This window comes from Anoplophora glabripennis, unplaced genomic scaffold (genome assembly GCF_000390285.2).
Source record: "Anoplophora glabripennis isolate ALB-LARVAE unplaced genomic scaffold, Agla_2.0 scaffold699, whole genome shotgun sequence".
NCBI classification, from domain to species: Eukaryota; Metazoa; Arthropoda; class Insecta; order Coleoptera; family Cerambycidae; genus Anoplophora; species Anoplophora glabripennis.
Window position 1 is genome coordinate 73,538 of NW_019416796.1, and position 22,899 is coordinate 96,436.

The 22,899-nt window shown below is 31.9% G+C and overlaps 1 protein-coding gene across 1 annotated transcript in view; it reads right to left on the bottom strand.

Moving 5' to 3' along the window:
- LOC111691927 (ribosome biogenesis protein BMS1 homolog) overlaps window positions 1-22,899 on the bottom strand; it is a 74,785-nt gene that overhangs the window by 27,052 nt on the left and 24,834 nt on the right. Inside the window, exon 7 of the mRNA XM_023455464.1 lies at window positions 15,352-15,485. Coding sequence (XP_023311232.1) covers window positions 15,352-15,485 — 134 coding nt within the window. The remainder of the gene's footprint in view (window positions 1-15,351; window positions 15,486-22,899) is intronic.

The following is a 22,899-nucleotide window of genomic DNA, read 5'->3' on the forward strand; positions in this document are numbered from 1 at the left end:
GGTGGCGACATCACTTACTTTGTGAATCACTGACCCGGTTAATTACGTTAAGAATTTCAGGTGATAGAATTGATCTTTGTGCAATTTATGATTTCTATAACTGGAGAAATTTAGTTTGAGTCGCAAATCAAAAAGAGTGCACACTTGATGTAGAATGAGATGGAAATGCAGACAACGGGTAATCCAAGGTATAGTTTGGAGATAAGGTAAAGATTAATGAACCTGAGATATATTAGAAATCTGGTTAATGGGATTACAGGTTGGATTAAATAGATAAATATATTCTAGAAATGGAGGCATGTATTATATAAAAAGGCTATGTATTTAATTTATAAAATTTAAAATACATTGTTTAAACCTAAATTAATAATAAAGTCATCATCTGTTACTTTATATAAGTCTGCATATACTTTTGTTCGTGTTGGTAGCGCCTTTGTTATTCATTTATGGTAAATTTTGTGAAATATTTTATACACTTATGTGAACAAATTTTTTATTGAAAGATCTACATTTATTACTGCAATATATTGTTTTAATTATGACCGTACCAGCTCTATGGGGTGATAGGAAGACAAGCGTATGACTATTTTCCTGCAATAATAAATCAATTTCTTACGTTTTGTAACGCGGCTTATGTACATGTACACTTCAATTAGATTATAAGGTCCATCTTTAACATATCATTTTTATAACTAATAAGTTTGTCAGTCAGCCATTTATATGTATATTTCATTTATTTATTTATTTCACTACATATCCAACAGGCAAGTGCCCAGTTACAGGATACAAAACCAATGTAGTAATACAACACACAACACATTCGAAAATATATGATATCAATAAATAGTAGACATAAAATATATAAACACATATACTCAAGTACATATAGACACATGTATACACATACGTATCCATAAAACAATAAAGAGTCCGATTTTTAATTTCATTAGTAATGCAAAATATGTCCTGCACATTGAAATAATTCGCAATCATCTGATATAAAGGAGACGCTTTCATAACGTTAGTTTTTAAACACTGGGTGTTTCAATTAAAACTTCCATCTGGAAAATATCGGAATTAAAAAAAAAAACAAAAAAAAACTGAAACACGTCGATTTTCTTTTCAAGGGGGACACGTGATGGCGTAAGGAAGCTATCCTTTAGGCAGGGTCGTAAAATATTCCCTTAAAGGGCATCTTATGTTGAATAACATCTCAATTTAAAGCCTTTTCAATTTTGCTCACGACGACATACGACTTTTTACATTTTGATTTGGCTATGACAATAAAATCATCACTTAAAGAAGTAGACAAAATATCAATCAAAAGAATGTTATTTTATTAAATGTTCAAATTGGATTCTCTCCGCTTCCATACAATAATAAAATATTTGCTCCACTTTCGAACGAAGAATTTCGGGCGCTATCTGAAGACATTCTTCAACATTTCGCCGACGAAGCGCCTCAAGTGAGTTCGCTCGTGTTGCATACATTTTCGACTTTAAGTCCCCATAAAAAAGTCTAAGGGCGTTAGATCTGGTGATCTGGGAGGTCACTCAATTGAACCTCTGCGTCCTGGGAAGTTCTGATTAAGAAAACCACGCACAGCTAAAGCATAATGTGGAGCACCATTCTGCTGAAACAACACATTCTCTTTTGGCAAAGCGTTGTCATTTTCCAGTACTTCCATAATCATCGGGTAGATATTAATTTCCAGTAGATTCAGATACATGTTGCCATTCAGATTTCCTGGTAGGAAGAAAGACCGTACGAGGTGGTCTCTCAGACCAAACATTCAATTTCCTCGGATGCTGCGCATGAGTTTTATGCAAAATGCGTGGATTTTCATCACTCCAGTAGCGGCAATTATGGTTGACTCTACCTCTACCCTCCAGTTGGAACGTACATTTATCGGAAAAACAGATTGAATACAAAAAATTTGGATTCTTTCGTGCACGATCACTCATTTCTTCAAAGAACTGCAATCGTCAATCAGGATCGTCTTCATTAATTTCTTACACCAAATTAATTTTGTGTGGGTGATATGAATTTTTAAGATTCGCCGGTAACTAGGTATAGAAATTCCTGAAGTACTTGCAAGTTTCCGGAGACTCAAATTTGGTTCCATTGCAATGTGACCCAGGACAGCTACCTGATGACCCTCATTACGTACGACTTGTTCACGTTGATGCTTTCTGTTTGCAGCAGATCCAGTTTCCAGTTTCCGAAAATTTATGCACTAAGTCCAGGACGAACCAATGCGAAGGGTGACGATCATTAAAAATCTGTGCTGCCTGACCTAAACAGTCACTACTTTTGTATATCAAACTAATTATTTCCACTTTTTCAGCAATTATTGTATAAACTATATTCACGAATTGGAATTCAATCGATTTTGTGATGATTTTACGGGATATTGTCTCAGAGATATTGTCTCAAGACAAGATGAGACATATTGTCTCGTTTAAAGTAAAACAGGTAAAAAAGTTGAACTGATAGAGTAAGTTTTTATATTGACAGATAAACGAAAAATCAGAACAATTTTTTTTATCGAGAAATTATTGAAGAATGTCGTCAGATAACGCCCGAAATGCTTTCAAATGTTCGTTCGAAAATGGAACAAGGATTTTTTTATTGTGCCATTTAAAGTTTAAGGGTATTTTATGACTCTGTCTAAGGGATAGCTTCCACGACACCAAAACTTACGCCATCATGTGTCGTCCTTGAAAAGAAAATAGACGTCTCTCAGGTTTTTTTAAGTCCGATATTTTCCAGGTGGGAAGTTTTAATTGAAACACCCTGCTTGAAGTAGAGCACAATCTGATTCAGATGTAATTCTGTAAATAATTTTAGATCATCAGCACAATAAACAATGTACCCAGTTAACATTCGCAATTATGTCATTAATAAACATTACAAATAATAGCGGGCCCAAAATAGATCCTTGGGGCACACCTGATCTCTGTCAGAATTTTTCAGATTTACACCCCTGGAATTGAACAAATTGGTACCTATTCTGAAGACATGACTTCAACAAATTAATCATTGGTGTACTGAGACAAACACTGTTAATTTCTTTAATAAAATTTAGTGGTCGAGTCTGTCGAACGCCTTAGAGAAGGCAGTATACACAACATTAACCTGACTCTGTCGATCAAGCTTTACAGGTATGTATTGACACTTTGTGGCTAGGTTATAGTAACCGTTGATCTGTTCTTCATAAAGCCATGTTGTTCAAATATATTGCATTTGAAACATTGAAACTCGAATGTAAATGAAGTTATGAAGAATAATTTTCTTCTTTTTTCAATGCCGTCGTTGCACTTTATCCACTTAGACGTTGTGATAAAGCGCATGGCTGATCAATCACAAGAATGCTGTGTAATGGCAAATTTGGAATAAGCTTTTCACCTACTCATTTTTTATAGTTTCGAAAATTTATTTCTAAAGTCAGCAGTCACTGTCTCAAAAGTAAAAATCAATTATTGTACACTAGCGATAAAACTCATATCACCATCGGCATGGAATATAATTATTAGGCTTTGTCCATTCGTTAGTGGTTTTAATGCACCCTCAGTGCTACTTCTTCATGAGTGTGGGAGAAGTGTATATTAGTTTCATCCATGTAAATAATTGTTGTTCGTTTTATTGTCGCAAATATTGTATTCGTGTATTGAGAATATCGTGCTATTCCATCAGTAAAGCGCTATTTATTTGTGTGCTGCCTCTTGAAATTAGATGTGGATTTTTTTAAAACTGGTACTTTTTTCCCATCACAAAAATTATTTATCGATTCCGTGACATAGCTTTGTCGAATTCTGATTTCGTGCGGCGTCTATGTGTGTTGTGTTCTGTAGCTAAATAAGATGCTTTCCTTGTTACTACAGTTAATTCTTGTTTGACAATTCTACAAATATTTCGTATACTTCTGATAAGTGCTTCACTATCCGAAAGCATTGAAATAAAAGCGCTTTGTTCCACACCCCACAAATGAATTTGGTTAACCTGTTTAACAAATTAAAAAAAATACTTGTGAAATTAATTGTTAAGAAAATTTGTATCAACCTGTTCATTTCAGTGGGTTTATCAGAAATGTATTTTAGTAGTATTAGTTTGATCGGTTGCACAATAACGTATGCCACGTAATTACTGTCGAAGCATGAGAGTTTATTTGCTGTCAGATTTCAGCATTCCCATTTACGAGTAGTGTGCGAGGTAGTGCGTCACTCATCACATTGCATGANACCTTGAAGTAGAGCACAATCTGATTCAGATGTAATTCTGTAAATAATTTTAGATCATCAGCACAATAAACAATGTACCCAGTTAACATTCGCAATTATGTCATTAATAAACATTACAAATAATAGCGGGCCCAAAATAGATCCTTGGGGCACACCTGATCTGTCAGAATTTTTCAGATTTACACCCCTGGAATTGAACAAATTGGTACCTATTCTGAAGACATGACTTCAATAAATTAATCATTGGTGTACTGAGACCAACGCTGTTAATTTCTTTAATAAAATTTAGTGGTCGAGTCTGTCGAACGCCTTAGAGAAGGCAGTATACACAACATTAACCTGACTCTGTCGATCAAGCTTTACAGGTATGTATTGACACTTTGTGGCTAGGTTATAGTAACCGTTGATCTGTTCTTCATAAAGCCATGTTGTTCAAATATATTGCATTTGAAACATTGAAACTCGAATGTAAATGAAGTTATGAAGAATAATTTTCTTCTTTTTTCAATGCCGTCGTTGCACTTTATCCACTTAGACGTTGTGATAAAGCGCATGGCTGATCAATCACAAGAATGCTGTGTAATGGCAAATTTGGAATAAGCTTTTCACCTACTCATTTTTTATAGTTTCGAAAATTTATTTCTAAAGTCAGCAGTCACTGTCTTAAAAGTAAAAATCAATTATTGTACACTAGCGATAAAACTCATATCACCATCGGCATGGAATATAATTATTAGGCTTTGTCCATTCGTTAGTGGTTTTAATGCACCCTCAGTGCTACTTCTTCATGAGTGTGGGAGGAGTGTATATAAGTTTCATCCATGTAAATAATTGTTGTTCGTTTTATTGTCGCAAATATTGTATTCGTGTATTGAGAATATCGTGCTATTCCATCAGTAAAGCGCTATTTATTTGTGTGCTGCCTCTTGAAATTAGATGTGGATTTTTTTAAAACTGGTACTTTTTTCCCATCACAAAAATTATTTATCGATTCCGTGACATAGCTTTGTCGAATTCTGATTTCGTGCGGCGTCTATGTGTGTTGTGTTCTGTAGCTAAATAAGATGCTTTCCTTGTTACTACAGTTAATTCTTGTTTGACAATTCTACAAATATTTCGTATACTTCTGATAAGTGCTTCACTATCCGAAAGCATTGAAATAAAAGCGCTTTGTTCCACACCCCACAAATGAATTTGGTTAACCTGTTTAACAAATTAAAAAAAATACTTGTGAAATTAATTGTTAAGAAAATTTGTATCAACCTGTTCATTTCAGTGGGTTTATCAGAAATGTATTTTAGTAGTATTAGTTTGATCGGTTGCACAATAACGTATGCCACGTAATTACTGTCGAAGCATGAGAGTTTATTTGCTGTCAGATTTCAGCATTCCCATTTACGAGTAGTGTGCGAGGTAGTGCGTCACTCATCACATTGCATGAGAGTTTGATTATTTCCAACAGGTGTACGCGGGTTCTCCTCCAACAAGACGTGCTAAATGAAGGGGGAACGTGTAACTGAAAGTGGGGTATGTAGAGGGCGTTCATTTATGGTCGTGTTCGGTATTGTTTAGCGTGCCGCGCTATTCTGCCTAACGTAGACGCAAATGCAGGTGGTTCCCTTTCGTAACTCATAACAAGCAATTTTAACATTGCTTCCAATCGTACTAATATAATGTTGCGTTGGAATAACCACAAAGTTCATTAATCCGTGATTGCCTTGTTACGCCGTATTGCCGTATTACGCACACTTGTACCGAGTATTTGAAATATTTTAAATTGCTTCTATTTCCACTCCTCCCTTAACAGTTAATTTGATGAGTTTAACTTTAACTTGTTTAATACCTTGTAGTGGTATGTTATGTTACTAACACTTTGCTTACTTAGACTTTTTTAAGGTTTTTGTTCTGGTTAATAAATTGGATGTATCCGCAGATTTTGAATTATTAGATTTCATCGGTTGGACTTGCAACAAGAATGCTGTCATGTGGAACACTTTGGATCCATCGTGTCTACATCTGGTCAATTGCGGCGACTGTTTGAGAAACTGCTTTTCGGCGCTCTGACGGCTTGAATTGAGAATTAAAAAATTGACCGAAAGTTTCAACTTGCTCTGCTTGGTCCACATAACTTCTCGGTTGATTCTGGCTTTCGTTGGTCCTTCAAGAGATTTGTGAAGTGGCTCTGTTCTCAAGAGGACTTCGAGTGGGAATTTTATTATTATTGAGGGTTGCTTTCGCTGTACAGCAAAAATAAAACGCTCTCTCAACGGTACAAATAAAGTATTTTTATTGAAGACTAAGCTTGTGAAAAAGACGTGTTGTCGGTTCGACGGTTCGCTGGAGAGTCTCCCTTGGTGTGGAGTCACTGGCAGAAGTACCTGGTCCTTGGCGCCAATTTGCCGGGATCGTCTTCCGGGAACCTTGGTGCGTCCGAGGTGACGTCAGGATGGCGCTATTGACGCAACACTCAAAATGGGTCACTTGCGAACATGTACCCACAGTATGCTTATGGTATCTTATATGACAATATATTTCGCTAATTTATTTTATCTAAAGATTTTCTATTTTAGTTACAATTAATTTATTCGTGACCATTTAAAATTCCTTTCCACGCAGGAAACGAATAATATCTTTAAATAAGTATAAGCCACTTGATGCAAAATCTAGACTATAATGGCGGATGATCCTTAATCACGAATCTGAAACCCTGAAGCAGTTCTAGAGTCTTCGCAGCAACATGCAGGTAAGTATTGTCGAGAAAAAATAGGACTTCTGGTCATCAACGATTCTCGACGTTTATCTTGAATGACACCTTTCAAACCTAATTTATCATCTTCGCATCGACAATAACTATCTTACGATTTTCTTCATGTTGGTCGTTTACTATTTGCAGAACTCATTTAACATGAGTTTTTTAAGGTACCTATAACTTTCATCTGTAATTCATAAGCCATAAAAAACTAAATCGTATCAGGATTCTTGTAAAAAAAATGTTATTAGACAGAGTCCTTCTGATATAAAAATTAGACGTATATTATGTACTTGCCACAGTAGGTAGGTACTTATTTTTTTCTAGATAAGATTTTTTAATTCATATCTGCACTATCGATATTTTAGTTTAAATCTTCACTCTTGTCATATTCGGCATTATTATTACTGTTGATAGATGAAGCTTTCATTACATAGAATATATGTAGAATAAAATGTACTATATACAAAGTGTTCCAGACAGGAGATGATACAAAATATTTGAATAATTGTAAATGCTTACAAATTTCAAAAACTTGCTCGCAGCAATAACTGATTATAATTTTCTTTATAAAAAAAGCAGGGGAAAATGTTTCGTTTTTGCTGTAAAATGAAAATGAAAACAATTCAGTGTCTGTTATAGATATTCACAAATAGAGTTTAGCTGATTGATTGTTTTTACTGTATTGAATATTTTGAAACGTTGTTTATTTTTGGCATATTGCACCATATACATGTTTTTAAATATTGAATAGAATAGAAAACATATAATTTTCCTATACTAGTTATAATGTTGTAAATTTGCCGAAACCGTTGTATTTGCGGAACAGGAATAATTTTTAATTACCAAAAACCAGTATTTGGAAAATTTACAGGCACATTTATGCGTTCACGTTATAAAATATGAAAAGGTTGTTAATACAATAAATTATTCAATAAACTGAAACAACTGCATCAAACAAAGTATAATTTAATAACATTTTAATCAAAACAGAGTATTTAGAATATTATTAAAATATTTATTTGTTTACCATATTGAAATACAGTTAATATAGTTTCGAAGCGGCCATTAAAGCAAATGAAATTTTGTGCTACTAACGATGCATTCGTTAAAAAATGAGTGCTTTTATTCATTTAATATACATGAAAATATTGAACTATTTATAAATTAAATAAATTTATCAGTTTATACACGTATTAAACTAGTAAAAGTCTGTGCAAAAGAATATTTTTTATATGACATATTTCTATATTTTTTTTATTGCGTTTATTATTTTTTGTTATTTTCTTACTTCCTTAACAGTTTGTGATTTATCCGTCTTGTAATATAATCGTACATGCTCTAAATATTGATTAAGACGTTACTAACTAAGATTAACAGATTTATGTTAGTTGGTCTAATTTATACAAATACGATATGATTTACTTGCGAAGCAAATAATCAGAAAGATTAGAAAGATTGGGAAAATTGAAATAAAATACTTATTAAAATAATTTTTCTAGATATAGATTGCTGAGCTAACCCTACAATTTTTTAACGCTACAATTTAGCTAAAAAAGCACAATATACATACCTATATCATCATTTTCCTCTCCACCACTGTTTAGTGTGCAATCCCACCCTGTATAATACGTTTTTTTTCGTATTCCTACAAACCACTCCAGCATTTCAAGAAAAGGTGCAATTCTCCCTTTGCCTTGACCACATGTTGGTATTCCTGTTTTACTTTTCTGGAGGCGTCGGCATGATATATCTTCCCCTGCTCTCTTAATACTGTCAGACCGAGCGGGTCAGTTAATAAATTATCCATAAGCCGAGCCAACGCGCCTTCTTTTTGTTTTGACTGGTTTCCAATTTAAAAGTGCAAGAAAATCGAGGGCAGCAACTTTCCCAACTGTCTGAGCCAGCGACGAGACGGAAAAGATATTGAGAATGCCCGGTCTCCATTTAACCCACCGTTTGACGTTTTTGGGTGACGTACGATGAAAAAGTTCGTAAGAATTAATAAGGGGATATATATTTAATTAAGTATTTATATTTACTTTTCTAACTCGTCCACACCCTAGATTAATTTGAATTTAGAACATTCTATAAGTTGTCCTGGATTTTTTTAGTTTTTTTCATAACATTTTTCCATTTTGGACTTTAATCAAATAAATATAAAATCATGCTTCTTTTTTTTCTCCAAATAGTGAATATTTAAAAAAAATTGTTGTTTATATCATGTACTATGCAACATCTACAAGGAATTGGCAGTGTACATATAAGGTATAGGTCAGAGATCCCCAAACTTTTTTTATCTCGTAAACCACGTACCAATTTTTTCTGTTTTGGGTAGACCCCCGTCTTTCTAATATTGAATTGTTACAAATTTATCAACTTAAAATGTGTTTTTGACAGCTGACAGTACAAATAGTACAAAAATTATAATAATTTGTATACAGGTTCGGAAAGTCCCCATGGTACATCGGCCGCTACGTGAGAGCGATAAATAAGTCATAGAAATTCGTGCGATAGACAAGGATGGTTACATTGAAGACGTTTCATAATCTGAATAGTCATTCCCCCTTCTAACCTGAAACGAGCGGTGACTATTCAGATTATGAAACGTCTTCACTATAGCCATCCTTGTTTATCGGATGGATTTCTTTACTTTACTTTGTCGCTCTCATGTAAAGGCAGATGGACCATGTGCATTTTCCAGCCCTGTATAATGTGTTTCTATTATATGTTCATTTGACCAACAACATAATACATATTAATTTAAATTTACCATTTAATTTTATTTTCCTTTTCTATTTTCTTTTGTTCATTGCTCTTATTCGTTGTTGTTATGTAAATAAAGGTTGATGTGATATTAAAAAGTATTAAAAATAAGAAATATTAAATTAATTTATAGAAAAAATTCAAATATATCACATGGCTACTTGACTTTTTTTATTAAAATTATAATTAAATTCAATTCAATATTCATATATTCAATCATATAAATCATATAAATTATAAGTCGTTATAAAGCATTATATATAAAGAGAATTTTTTCTAATGAGGCAAAAATTCAATATGGAGTCCATAATAAAAACAAATGTCAACTATCGCTCAGCACCCATTTTTGAAGATACGTTAATACTGACAGCAAAAATTGAATTCCTCACATCATTTAATATCAGACTACTCCGTTTTGCCCATAACAAGTGAAATACGACTAAAAAAATAAATAGTATTAAAATCGGTTTCCTGCGAATATCTACGGAACCATTAGGAATTTTCTGAATGTAAAAACGAATCCGTGATCGGTATAAAATTCTGAACATTTGTATTCATTTAACAATTTCTGTAATTCTTGAAATAAGAAAGATACCTGTATGTGACAATTAAAAAGTTGTAACCTTGTAGGTATCTGTGTTCCCTAAACAATAAAAGTCTCGGAAAAAGTATTTCTATGTTAGCACAGCATTTTAATTTCAAACTACAATTCTCCAGTTTCGCTGGAAAATAAATCAGTTTCATCGATTGGGGTCACTTTATGGTTTATAAATAAGTAATATTACGTTCATTATCATCATCATCTAACTCATCAAGGACTGACTCATCACCAGAGGGATCTAATTTCATATTATATTTTATTTCACATTGAATTATTTATTGATTCACTAATATTTATGTATACTCCGCGGTCGAAATTATAAAGAGTGACTAAGACATAATATAAAAACACTATTACCATAATGCGTATAAAATATAAAATGATTTTTATACGGTTCAATATTCTTTATCTTTGTGTCGCTCGCTACGCACATCGATAGAATCTATAATCGTCTAGAGACCGAGTTACACTGAACGTCGATCTATATTCTATCTCTGTTTTTTTGCACTTGGTAGGGAATAGGAAAATGCTTTTTTAGTGGGTGTAAACGGACTTGATTTAACCCGTCCTGAGAAACGTCATAGCATAAGCGTAGACGAGGGGTCTAATTCCATGGCTATAATAAATTTATAAATTAAGAAAACACAATTGGGACGTTTTAAAATGCTGTAATAATTAAAATGGAACAAAGTGCCTGTTATAGCAAACCGTAAAAAATATTAGATGTTATGTTTTATTATCTTTTTTCATTATTTTTTATATCTTGTTGCCTTTTACGCAGACACGCCAATGGATTTTCGTTCCAGGCACGTTTCATCCCCCTTACTAGTCCAAAAGCTAGCGATGAATCACTTTCTATAATTTCGACCGTGGAGTATAGAAAGTTAAATTTTGTAAATAGTTGACGTCAGTACCCATTTGCAAATGAATAAAAAAGGTCACAATACAATAAACATATTGTTTCATTTCTCGAACGCAAGAAAAAACATTTTTATCTAGGAAACATACTTGCGTTGCGATACATGTCAAATTGATATAAAATATTTATTTTTATAAATATCTATACTTGTTGTTTTATCTGAAAATATTTAATTTAAACAATACTTCTCATCAAGACTGAAATTTCCGGTTTCTAGTAAAAAACAATACAAAACAGACCGATTTCTATTCCAGTATATCATTTTAAAACAATGAAAAGTTATTACAAGGTTCTACATATCATTGGGTAAAGGATAGACAGTAATAAAAAAGCACAAATAAAATGAAGTAACCAAATATTTAGCAAGTGTCATATAAGTAAGTTCGGTTTTTATTCTAAAAAACCAATGGTTATTTGTTCACAGAAGGTAATTTTTACTCTGTTGTCTTCTAATAAATAGTTAGTTGAGCAAAGTTTCATTCATGTTTTGGATTTTAATTCTATTGATTTGAAATAGATGTCGCACCGGGAAAAAATAGTTTATGGATGAATGCTTAAACTATTTTTAATGAGCAACCACTTATTATGATTAGTTTGATAAACTTAAATAGATTGTTAATCGATGCATATTAATAATTTATTAGTGGAAAATAATCATTTACTTCTATTTGTAATCATAAAGAATTAGACCAGAAAACAAAAACATCGACAAGCGAAATTTTTTTTAAGACCATTCAAACGAATTTTCTACTATGCAATTCTTAAGCATCTAATGATCTAAAGTATAAACCAGAATCTGCAAAATAATTCTTTTACATGTATCTAAGTAAGACAAATCTATGTAATAGGAAATGTGCTTTCAATGGCCATGAAATTCTATATTACTAGTGAAAATTTTTCTCACTCAGAAGGTGAACTAAAGTGAGACGCAGCAGCTGAGCTGCATTAGATATTAATAAGAACGCATGTAACCCTGAAAGGTATCACATCAAAGATGACTAGGCTTTCGAAGGTATCAAAGTAGTGCCTCTAAAATGAATAAAATAAGAGACATAGTGATATTGAATAAAGAAGTCATTTTACTACTTATATTGTATTTCTGTTTTTGATAATTTTCCATGGTACACTTGTATTACATATTTTCAAAGGCCAATATTCATGGAAGCAGTTGACTTTACTGAAAAAAAATAAACAATTTAAATCAAAACTCATTTTGTGTTTTTACTGGATGTCCCAAATTGTAACAATTTATACATTAACTATTAGTTCAGTCAATGAACATTTTCCTGTATAAATTTGCCAAACAGCACCGATTTTCATAAAAATTTGGATTTAGGTTCTACTTACCCTCTACTTCAAAGATGACCTTGTACCGGAGGTTGCTTTTACCCTGGGGGTGGTAGGGGTGGCCCCTTCTCGGGGGTGAAAAATGTTTCATTGAAAATAACTTCGGGAATGGATATATTGACTAATTCTAAGCAACTTTTGTTCTATAAAGTTTTTCTGAGAGTCAATAATTTTCGACTTATTCGTGAATAAAAGTGTAAATTTTTTATAAAAAAAAACACTTTTTCAGACGTTTTTTCGCGAATAACTCAAAAAGTAAGTATTTTATAAAAAAAATAATTCTTATAAAAAATGTAGCTTATAAAAAATAAAAAGAATGGTGTATTTATGGTGTCTGTAGACCCAATACAAGCGAAGTAATAGCTTGTTGAAGGTTGGTTCTTATTCGTCAAACGCCAAAATTGAAAGTTTGAACGTGAAATAACCAAAAACCAATGCATTTTTCAGGGAATACTCATAGAACCTTTTTTAAAGTGCTTGAAAAAACCTTTATTTTTATTTTTTATAAAAGTCCCTAGCATCAAACCTAAGCGAGTTATGACGAAAATAAAGTTGGTCCATATTTTTTTCGGCGACAAAAGACGTGAAAATCACCCCCTAATTACCACCCCAATTTGAAAATAATCGTTACCACTTTACAATTTACTTTACTTATGTAATATACTCTAGAACAAGGGTCGGCAACTGGCGGACCGCGGTCAGGTCCGGACCGCGGACGGTAAAATACTGGACCGCCAAAAATTTTTTGAAAGTATAAATTACTCAAATAAATTATTTAAAAAATGTTTTTTTTACGTTTAAGTGCCAATCTTATAATTTTTTCTAGTATTTTACAGTTGTGTGAGTGTGTGAGTTCTTAAAGGTTAGTAAGCAGATTAAATTTGAGTCCAAATTAAAATAAAAAAATAATATGAATTTTTTTTGGACCTCGTTAAAAATTTTCAAAAGTATCCGGACCCCACCTAAAATTACTTGCCGACCCCTGCTCTAGAAGTTTGACCGGTTTAAAGTGCTTAGTTTTGAAAAAAGTTGAGCTTGAAGTGAAAAGAGAATTTTTGTATTTTTGGATAAAATTGTCTTTTCTTCAAAATAACTCAAAAACTGTTAATGATATGCAAAATTTTGTAGAGTACAAAATTGTAGGTTTTGCTTTTTTGAAAATTTTGTTATTTTTCTTTTTCTGTAGGATAAAAATTAAGTAAGATATGGCCGCTTAAAGTTTGCATATGTTCGTAAATAGCAACTTGTTCAAGCCCTTTCAGCTCAAACCCTTACAAAAATAAGGACTGAAAGAAAAGTTAATTTATTTGATCTTATAGCTCTTGAAAAACCCTACAAAATGGGTTTTTGAAGGGCTTGATAGCATAAAAACTAAGCGAGTTGTGGGTAAAAAACCAATCACATATTTTTGCAGATATCAGAACATGTATATTGAAGCTTTGATGAATACATATTATAGTCCAGGCGATACTTATTTAGGGTTGGGTAAAACGCATATGATCGGAGATTTTTGCTTTAACGGCTTCTAAATAACATCAGAAATGATAATATTTCTATGCAAATAAAAAAAAACGTGGGCTTAATTGTTATTGCCAAAAAGTATAAAAAAATAGCAAAAAAATTCATTTTTTTCTTGGATTTCTCGTAGACAACTTAGCAACTATTCATTTTAGACAAAAATGGAAGAGGAAAAAAAGTTTTGTAATTAAATTTTGTAGAAGATATAGTTAATTGCAATTCGAAAAAATAATGATTATTGTTGCAAAAATCGGAAAAATCATTTAAAAAATTGTAAAAAATGCTAGTTTATTTGTCAATTTTTTTCAGACACTTGAATAATACCTAAGATCTTCATACTTTTCCCAATTAAACTTCTTAGTGCATAGATTCGTCACACCAAATTTCATCCAATTCGGTTCGATAGTTTTTACATACTAATTGTTTAATTTTTTTATTTTTTTTAAATTTAAAAAATTTTCAAAATCTAATTTCTAAAAATCTAAAGGCTTCGAATAGTTGAAAATTTCACCACAAGAAGAAGAGCTGTCAAGCTTTAAAATGCTTTTTGAAACATTCAAATCGGAGGGTTAGGTGAGCCGTGGTGATTGTTTAAACATTTTCGCAATTTTCACGCTTACAAACAATTGCAATAATTTAATGTTTTTTTTCAAATGTTTTTTTATATTAAAATAAATGATAAAATTTCGATGATTTTTTTTAAATCGATGTCTCGCAACTTAAAAAATTCAATTATCATATTTTCAACTACCTTTTATTATTAATTATTGGACTTTTGACATGCCGGTAAACAATTACTTTAAAAAATGATTAATTTATTATGTTTATTTATTTACTATGTTAATATTTACGACCAAAATTTTTGCATGTTGCACCAGGTAATACTAGTAAGTTTGTTTAAATATTATAAAATTGTATAAACAATAATTATTTTAATAAACAACTGAAAATTGGTATTAATTTTTAGTTGTACAATAAATTTCTAAAAATAAATTGTGAATAATTATAATTTTAATTTTTTCGTTTACTTTTAAAATATTTATCTAAAATTTATTTTTTATTTATATAAAAAAAGTATAAGAATCTTTTGGATACTTCAATAAACAGTACACACTTATCATGATTTTTCAAATTTTAAACTATTTATTTCAATTTTTATTTACATTTAATCTAATCTAATTCTTTTACTAGTTGGTGATTTTTCACATGCCTCATCAGTATTATCACAATCTATTTCGTCGTCGATTTCCTCGTCCTGCAACTGCAAAATATCATTTTCTAACGAGTCTGAAATCTGATTGTTGATGTCTTCTTCAAAATCGATTTCGAACTCGTCTACTTTCACTGTTTTGTAAGCATTTTTACACATTTGCCCTTGGCAATGGGTGCGATACTCAGAGCGTTTTTGAACTCGAGAATTCAGATCGGAGTAGCTGTGTGTTTGCTCCCCCCACCACTGATATTTCATTGATTTCACGCGGTCTTGAATATCTTTGAGTGACATTTTAAACGGGACGCCCTTGATTGCAAATTTTGAAAATTTATATCTGGAAAGTACTCGGAATGACAAACCTATTAATTAAAAAAACAGCTTATACCCTTATAGTTTTGCTGTAAATAAGGGTTAACTTTAACGGGCTATAACTCCGAAAATAATGCGCGGATCATCAAGTTTTTTTTTTAAATACTCGTCTTACCGAGTACTTTCAAACCATATTTGAAAATAAAAAAAAATTAAAAACATTAAATTATTGCAATTGTTTGTAAGCGTGAAAATTGCGAAAATGTTTAAACAATCACCACGGCTCACCTAAACGTCCGATTTGAATTTTTCAAAAACCATTTTAAAGCTGGAGAGCTCTTCTTTTTGTGGTGAAGTTTTCAAATATTCAAAGTCTTTAGATTTTTAGAAATTTGATTTTGAAAATTTTTTAATTTAAAAAAAATTAAAAAATTAAACAATTATTATGTAAAAACTATCGAACCGAATTGGATGAAATTTGGTGTGATGATTCTATGCACTAAGAAGTTTAATTGGGAAAAGTATGAAGATCCTAGGTATTATTCAAGTGTCTGAAAAAAATTGACAAATAAACTAGCATTTTTTGCAATTTTTTAAATGATTTTTCTGATTTTTGCAATANTCCGATCATATGCGTTTTACCCAAGTACACCCTTTGAAAGACAGATACCGCCTGGACTAATTATAGCTATATTTTAGGAATAGAAATAGGAATTTTAGGAATAGAATAGAAAAGGAAGACGAGAGTGAAGAGGATTTTTGATTATTTATGTTATTTGCAATAAAAAAAAATTTTCATATAAAAATAAAAAAATTAAAATCCATATAAAGATAAAATTCATTCTTATTTTCCCTATTTTTGATTGCAAATTTTAATAAGTAGGGTTTCTTTAAGGTTTGATATAATAAATACATTACATTTTAAATAATAAAAAGATTGTATTATATTTTGAACTAAAAATTTTATTTAACTATAATTGTTCGATTTTTTTGCAAGGGGTGGTTTTTATGAGGGTTGAAACATAAATAAATAATAAAAAATAAAACAGTAAAGAAATCTTAATTTAATATCACTATTTAATAATAATCATATGATTAAATTATTCCAAGTTGCTGGTTTTCAGGAATTGAAAATTTTCAATTCATCATAATTACTTATTTAAAGATGATTTCAACCTATTACAAGCTCGAATATATAATTCTATAATTATTTTCGAATAGGGGTGGTTTTCACCACTAAAAAATAAAAAGCAACCCCCGGCACAAGGTCAACTTTGAAGTAGAGGGTAATAAAACCTAAATCCAAATTTTGGTGCAAATCGGTGCTGTTGGGGAAAACTTTACAGTAACGCCGTATTTTACCCTCAATGACTGGACTATATGTTGTTGGTGCATTTTGCACTGATGCATAGGTATATTGATTTCCCCTGACGAAATTGTAAAATTTAAGGTGAGATTAGTATCAATTCATATGCATTATTCAGGTGAAGAAGTGTTTTAAAACGGTTGCTCAGAAAAGACTGAGATACAAAAAGATTTGGTAAAAATTAATAAGATAGTTTATAGGAACACTTCAGTTGAAAAAATTAAAAATATATCAATTTTTAACATGGTGCATCCGGATTTGCAATATCTTCAGCTATATTTTTTTAATGTAACCTTAATTTCGACGTCGATTTGTGTTTAATTTTTCAGTAATTGCCTCGAGTAAAGTACAGTTTCTGAAAATTATTCAGTAGTTTTTAAGGAATTTGCAGAAAATTTGTTCCTTCAACTTTGGAAGGAATCGCATTAAAGAGAATGTCGTCGTCTGAAGTTTGATGTGATTATATTCTTGATGTACCTTATACTGCCGCTTCCTGCTTATTTTCCAAGATTACTACCAACATTTTGCATTATCGTGTAAAACTCAATATAGTTCGAAATAAGTTCTTGGGAACAACCAAGTTTACATTAATAGCGTCCCAGGACCTGTACTCTTATATCGGCGGTACGGACTTTACTCTTGCCTAGTGCCATAACGGGATATTAGATCGGCCATGCTTTTAACAAGATTATTTTTAAATCTACTTTTAAATTGAGTTCTGCGAAGGGCGTGGCATGTTCTTAAGAGTTCTGATTAAAGAGGAATGCTAATGGTGGATTAGTTTTGTTAGGTTTATAAGCTTTCTGAAATATCTACAATCGACATAATAAAGCTCATGTTATCGGTTTTTATATGAAGAAAACATGTTTTTGGCTAATTCTTAATCTAGTTATGTCTATCTATCAACTTGATGAGAAATATCATTTTCAATATCAGTATATAAAAATTGCAAAGACAATGTTGAAACGGCTTCAAGTAATGGTGTAAGGAAATTGAAGATTGAACTGATAATTTTTGAGAAATCTTGTAATAAACTTTAAAACTAAGTCGTTGGTATATACGTTATATCTGCGTATGGCGTAGTTTCAATAGAGTTTCTATCTGTATGTAAATTTGAACATATTTCTCAATAATGGAATGCTGTAATGCCCAGACGGCTCCGGTTGAGTAACTCGCACCTTCATCTCAAGACAATCACACAAATGAATGTACAGTCTACAATATTTGTTAGAAGAAATAAGCCAATAAAGTTTTGTTATCGGAACTACTATAACAATTTACCACGACTGGTGCATGCTTTGAATCCACATAATCATTACTGGCAAAAGTGGCTTCGGCAAATTTTTTTGAAACTTTGCTATGTGATAATTCTGAACGGATCATGGATCAAAAGTGTAAAAGTCTGACGGTCTTTTGTTTTCGATCTACTGCCCCTGAAAGTTTTTACCCCTTGCGCTGCTTTCCAACTTCCAGTTCCGCCCGAAAGTAGCCTATTCGGACCGGAAGTTAGTTTTTTTTAAATAAAATAGTATATTTTTTATTGCGGATTTCGATTCTACACCGACAAATGTGAAACTTTTTTAAGAAATTTTTCTTCTAATTGATCTAACTGGCGTACTTAAAAGAATTCTCGAACAAAACTCACCTAGTATTTTTCTGCGTTCAATCTGATCCTTAATAAATGGTACGCTTGTTGTGATTGAAAAAAAAAATGGATGCTATCTGATAAGGCACTTCCGGTGGAAACCGGAAGTGGAAAATAACCCTATGAGAGAATGTATTGCCTTAATATTGAATATGAAGGTTTATTCATGAAAGTTCGTTTTCCGGTCAACTTCAAAAGTGGCATATGAAGACGGTGTTATTGTATTGCACCAGGTAGACAACAGATGCTTTTTATCCCAATCTTTGATATATTTGGAAATTTACACAGGCACGTAAAATAAAAAAAGGTGACGTGTTACACTGATGAGACCTATGTCACCACTCAGAAATCTGCCACGAAAAATGCCCTATTTCCCTCCAGTCTTTCTTTAATTAATCTCGTTAGTCGTTATTCTTTAATCAAAAATCATCCTTAAAAAGTAGCTAAAACTATTCATATAGTAAGTCGACGCGTCATATTCGCTGGACTGTAATTCTTGGTTTGATTTTGTGACTTGAATGTGCTGTTTGTGGAATTTAGATGATTTTTGAGTCCCTCGAATATGAAGCTCAAGAGAAACCAACTTTGGTTGTTATCTGTGTTCCAGCGATCGTTTTTTGCAATAAAAAATTATATAGCATTTTCCATGATACATTAAGTTTCTAGAATTTAAAGTCCACAGAATGGCATGGATCACATCCCTGAAAGATACCACTACCTATTCTGTATGCCTAAGTTATTGTATAACAGGGTGTTAAAAGTTTGACTGCCTTAATTTTAACAGACGATAGAATACATTAAAATAAACAAAAAAACCTTATATGACATGGGTCCTAAACTCAACTATTTCCGAGAAAAAAAAACAAAAGTTCGATTAATTAAGTAATATTGACATAACTGCGTGCATAGAATACCATAAAATACAACGTTTCTCATTTTTTTAACCTGTTTATGCTTAATTCTAAAAAATAATTAGCGTTGTAATATAATTTAAATTTCGATAAATTTTTTTGTTCATTTATAATTACTCTGTCTCATGCTGAAGTAATGGCAGTCAAACTTCTTATACCTTATCTAATGGTTATCTACCTAATAAATTATTGACATTCGTTTTGATATTCGTGTTCATTTTAATCAAATGAAAGTGCAAATGCAAAAAGGAGTATGATCTTCTGATACAATTAAAATGTTAGCTGTTTGAGTAACTATTTCAAAGTTATAGTACCTAGATAGCAGATAAAAGTATTGCGAAAATTAAATAACTTCTGACAATAATGGACACAATATTTTTATCAATTGCTCTAAAAAGCCATTCTGGCCGTTATAAACCGGAAAGGCTTTATATCCTGTAGCATTCGTCAATTAAAATCCCATCCACAATATTGGGAAATGTTCGTTATTACCAATGAATGCAGTTGGCAGGAAAGTGGACTAACAGTTTTTTGGGAGGGTTGGCTACACACATGATATAAATCCATCAATCTATTTAAGGACTGTTCATTATTAGTTTCGTTATTTTAACACTTTATACCATGTTTTGAAATAAACAAAAACAAGTGTTATACAGGAAGTTTCAAGATTAATTAATCAAACCTACAATTTGAATTCGATTGGTTAAAATAAGAAAAGAAAGCCATAAAAAGGAATGATTTCGTTGAAAAAAATCATGTTTTCTAAAGTAACTCACATTTGACGTAGAATTAGGAAGTTTTGGTGAAAGTTTTATTTAATTAAAAGTAAAATTTCATTAATTTAATATACGTTTAATCAGTTGCGGAATATCAATAAGGCCCCCAGTATGTCGACGCCACTGAATGCCAAAGTGTCCTCATACTTACTATGAACTTCAATTAATTAATTTAAAATAATACTAAAACTATTTGTTTCACAAAAAAATCATTTGAAATGTGATTTTAAAGACAACTATTTAAAGAAAATGTCGAAAAACTTATTAGGACCTACATCCGCATGCTATCTGTAGAAGAATATAAAATTTTTCGCCAATAATTTTTCTACACAGAAATATAACTTTAACTACAGTGTAAATTATGTACTGTTGTAGGAATTTCGTTTTTTTTGGGAAGTATGCCCCTTGCTATCTCAAGAATAGTGCAAAATTTCAATGGCAATGATTTTTTCGGAACTCTCATAACAAATAATTCAATTCGAGGTTATAAAAATTTTGAAGTTCCGTCACTGGCGAGCCTCAGTATATTAATAGGTTGAGAGGGTGTCCCTCTTACAACCCACCCCGTCAGAATCATGATCACAACCATCAGATTTCACCACTTCCACATAAAGCGACTTATTTGTCAAAACGGTCCCGTAAAAACTTTCGCTATTATTCCCCGGATGTCTATTATTTTTTATTTGTTCCATTAAAGCCTGACACACTCGGATTACCCCGCGTTTTTGCGACAAAACAAAGGAAAACGCTAAACAAAACACCTCTACGGTTTCCGCGCACTATAGGCAAACAGGCTCGCGAATGGAAGAGAGAGTCGACGGCCTGATATTTACATTTCTCGACATGTGTGCTCAACGCGTGGAAAGGAACACAAAAGATTTGTCCCGATTTTCTGAAATATTTATTTTCTGGAGTCGAGTTTCGGATATTTCATTTCACTTCATTTTCTGCGTATATTATATTTTCAGCGACGATGGAGTTTTTCAGTAAATGTCATAAGATATTTACGCTTAGACCCACAAAATGAGTCGACGTGTTTACGTTTTCCTTTAACGAGCTTATTCTTACAAAAATATTATGATGGCACACCAATGATTTTTCTTCATGGGAAATGTAAACAATTAATTATTTATCTGTTGGCATTAAAATCTTGTATTCAAAAAAGAAGAGTGGATGAAACTGAATAGTGGCTCATTCAAATATATCTATTTATCAATCCTGGTTGCTCTTTAAGAATGCTTAAATCATCTAAATATAAAATTCTTTCACGGTTTCTGCTCTTTATTATTATTTTAAATTAAGGAACGCATGTGCAAGATCATGAAAAAAAAACTGAAGAAGACCAAGAGTAGTTGAACATCGCTAATCCTAATCGCAACGGAGATTTACAAACTCATATATTTTTGCTCGCACGGACAATAAACGGGTTTTATTTTTTTATTCAAAAAACGGCGCATCGCTGGACAAAACACAAGAGAGCTTTTATCTTTCGAATTAAACGGGAATTTAAAAAATTATTTTATTTGGGAAAAAACCATTGGCGTACCATTTTTTTCTGTAAAAATATCAAAGTCAGTGCTCGTACGCACGCTACTGTTAGAGCTAAAAATTATGTTTGTATTGAAAAACATGGACCTTTATTAACTATCACTATGTAGGTACTATATATCACTGAAATATATCAAGCGGCATCGAAAATATTAATTAATTTTCTTCTTTTTCTTAAATTTTAACTTCCCTTATTTTCGCAACGGAACATTTTTTGACCATAGTTTATAATGCAATCATCTCTGGAAATGTGAGAAGAGTGTGGACTTTCCGCAAGCCAATTCTTTTACAATTAGTACCCTGAGGGGGGCTATATTCTAATTTTTCGAAGGTTGGCACCCCATAAAAAAACACTCAATAGACATTTGTCGATCAAATTTGGTATATGGATATTTTGGTGGGTGTTGTATAGCCTGGTAAGTGTGTACTATTCGCAGATGACACCACCCTAATTAATATGAATAAAGATTCCTCATGTCTCACTGAAGATTCATCTAACATGTTATCTGAAGCCATAAATTGGTTTTCATTTAACAATCGTAAAATTAATAGAGATAAATTCCAGAGTATAACGTTTACTACTCCAGGGCATATATGTAGAACATAAATTTGTTAAAAACCTGGGTATTACAATTGATGATAAATTGACTTGGTCTGACCATGTTGACTCCATGAATAAGAGGTTGTCTTGATCGGTTTTTTTTGTTAAGGCAGCTGAGAGAGGTGATTAGCACTGATACTTTAAGATCAGTTTATTTTTCCCTCTTTAATTTCATTTTGTCTTATGGTATTGTGCTATGGGGGGCTGCTCTAGCGCTTTAAAAACCTTTAGAATTCAAAACAGCCATTCGTATTCTGACCAACGTAGGTTATACAGGATGTTTCTAAAATAGAGTTCCAAACTTCTGCTGCGTTTATATCTCATTAAAAGTTCCTATTAACCTGTGCTCTAAAACGCACCCTTAGGAAGTTATATGCCCTTAAAAGGGC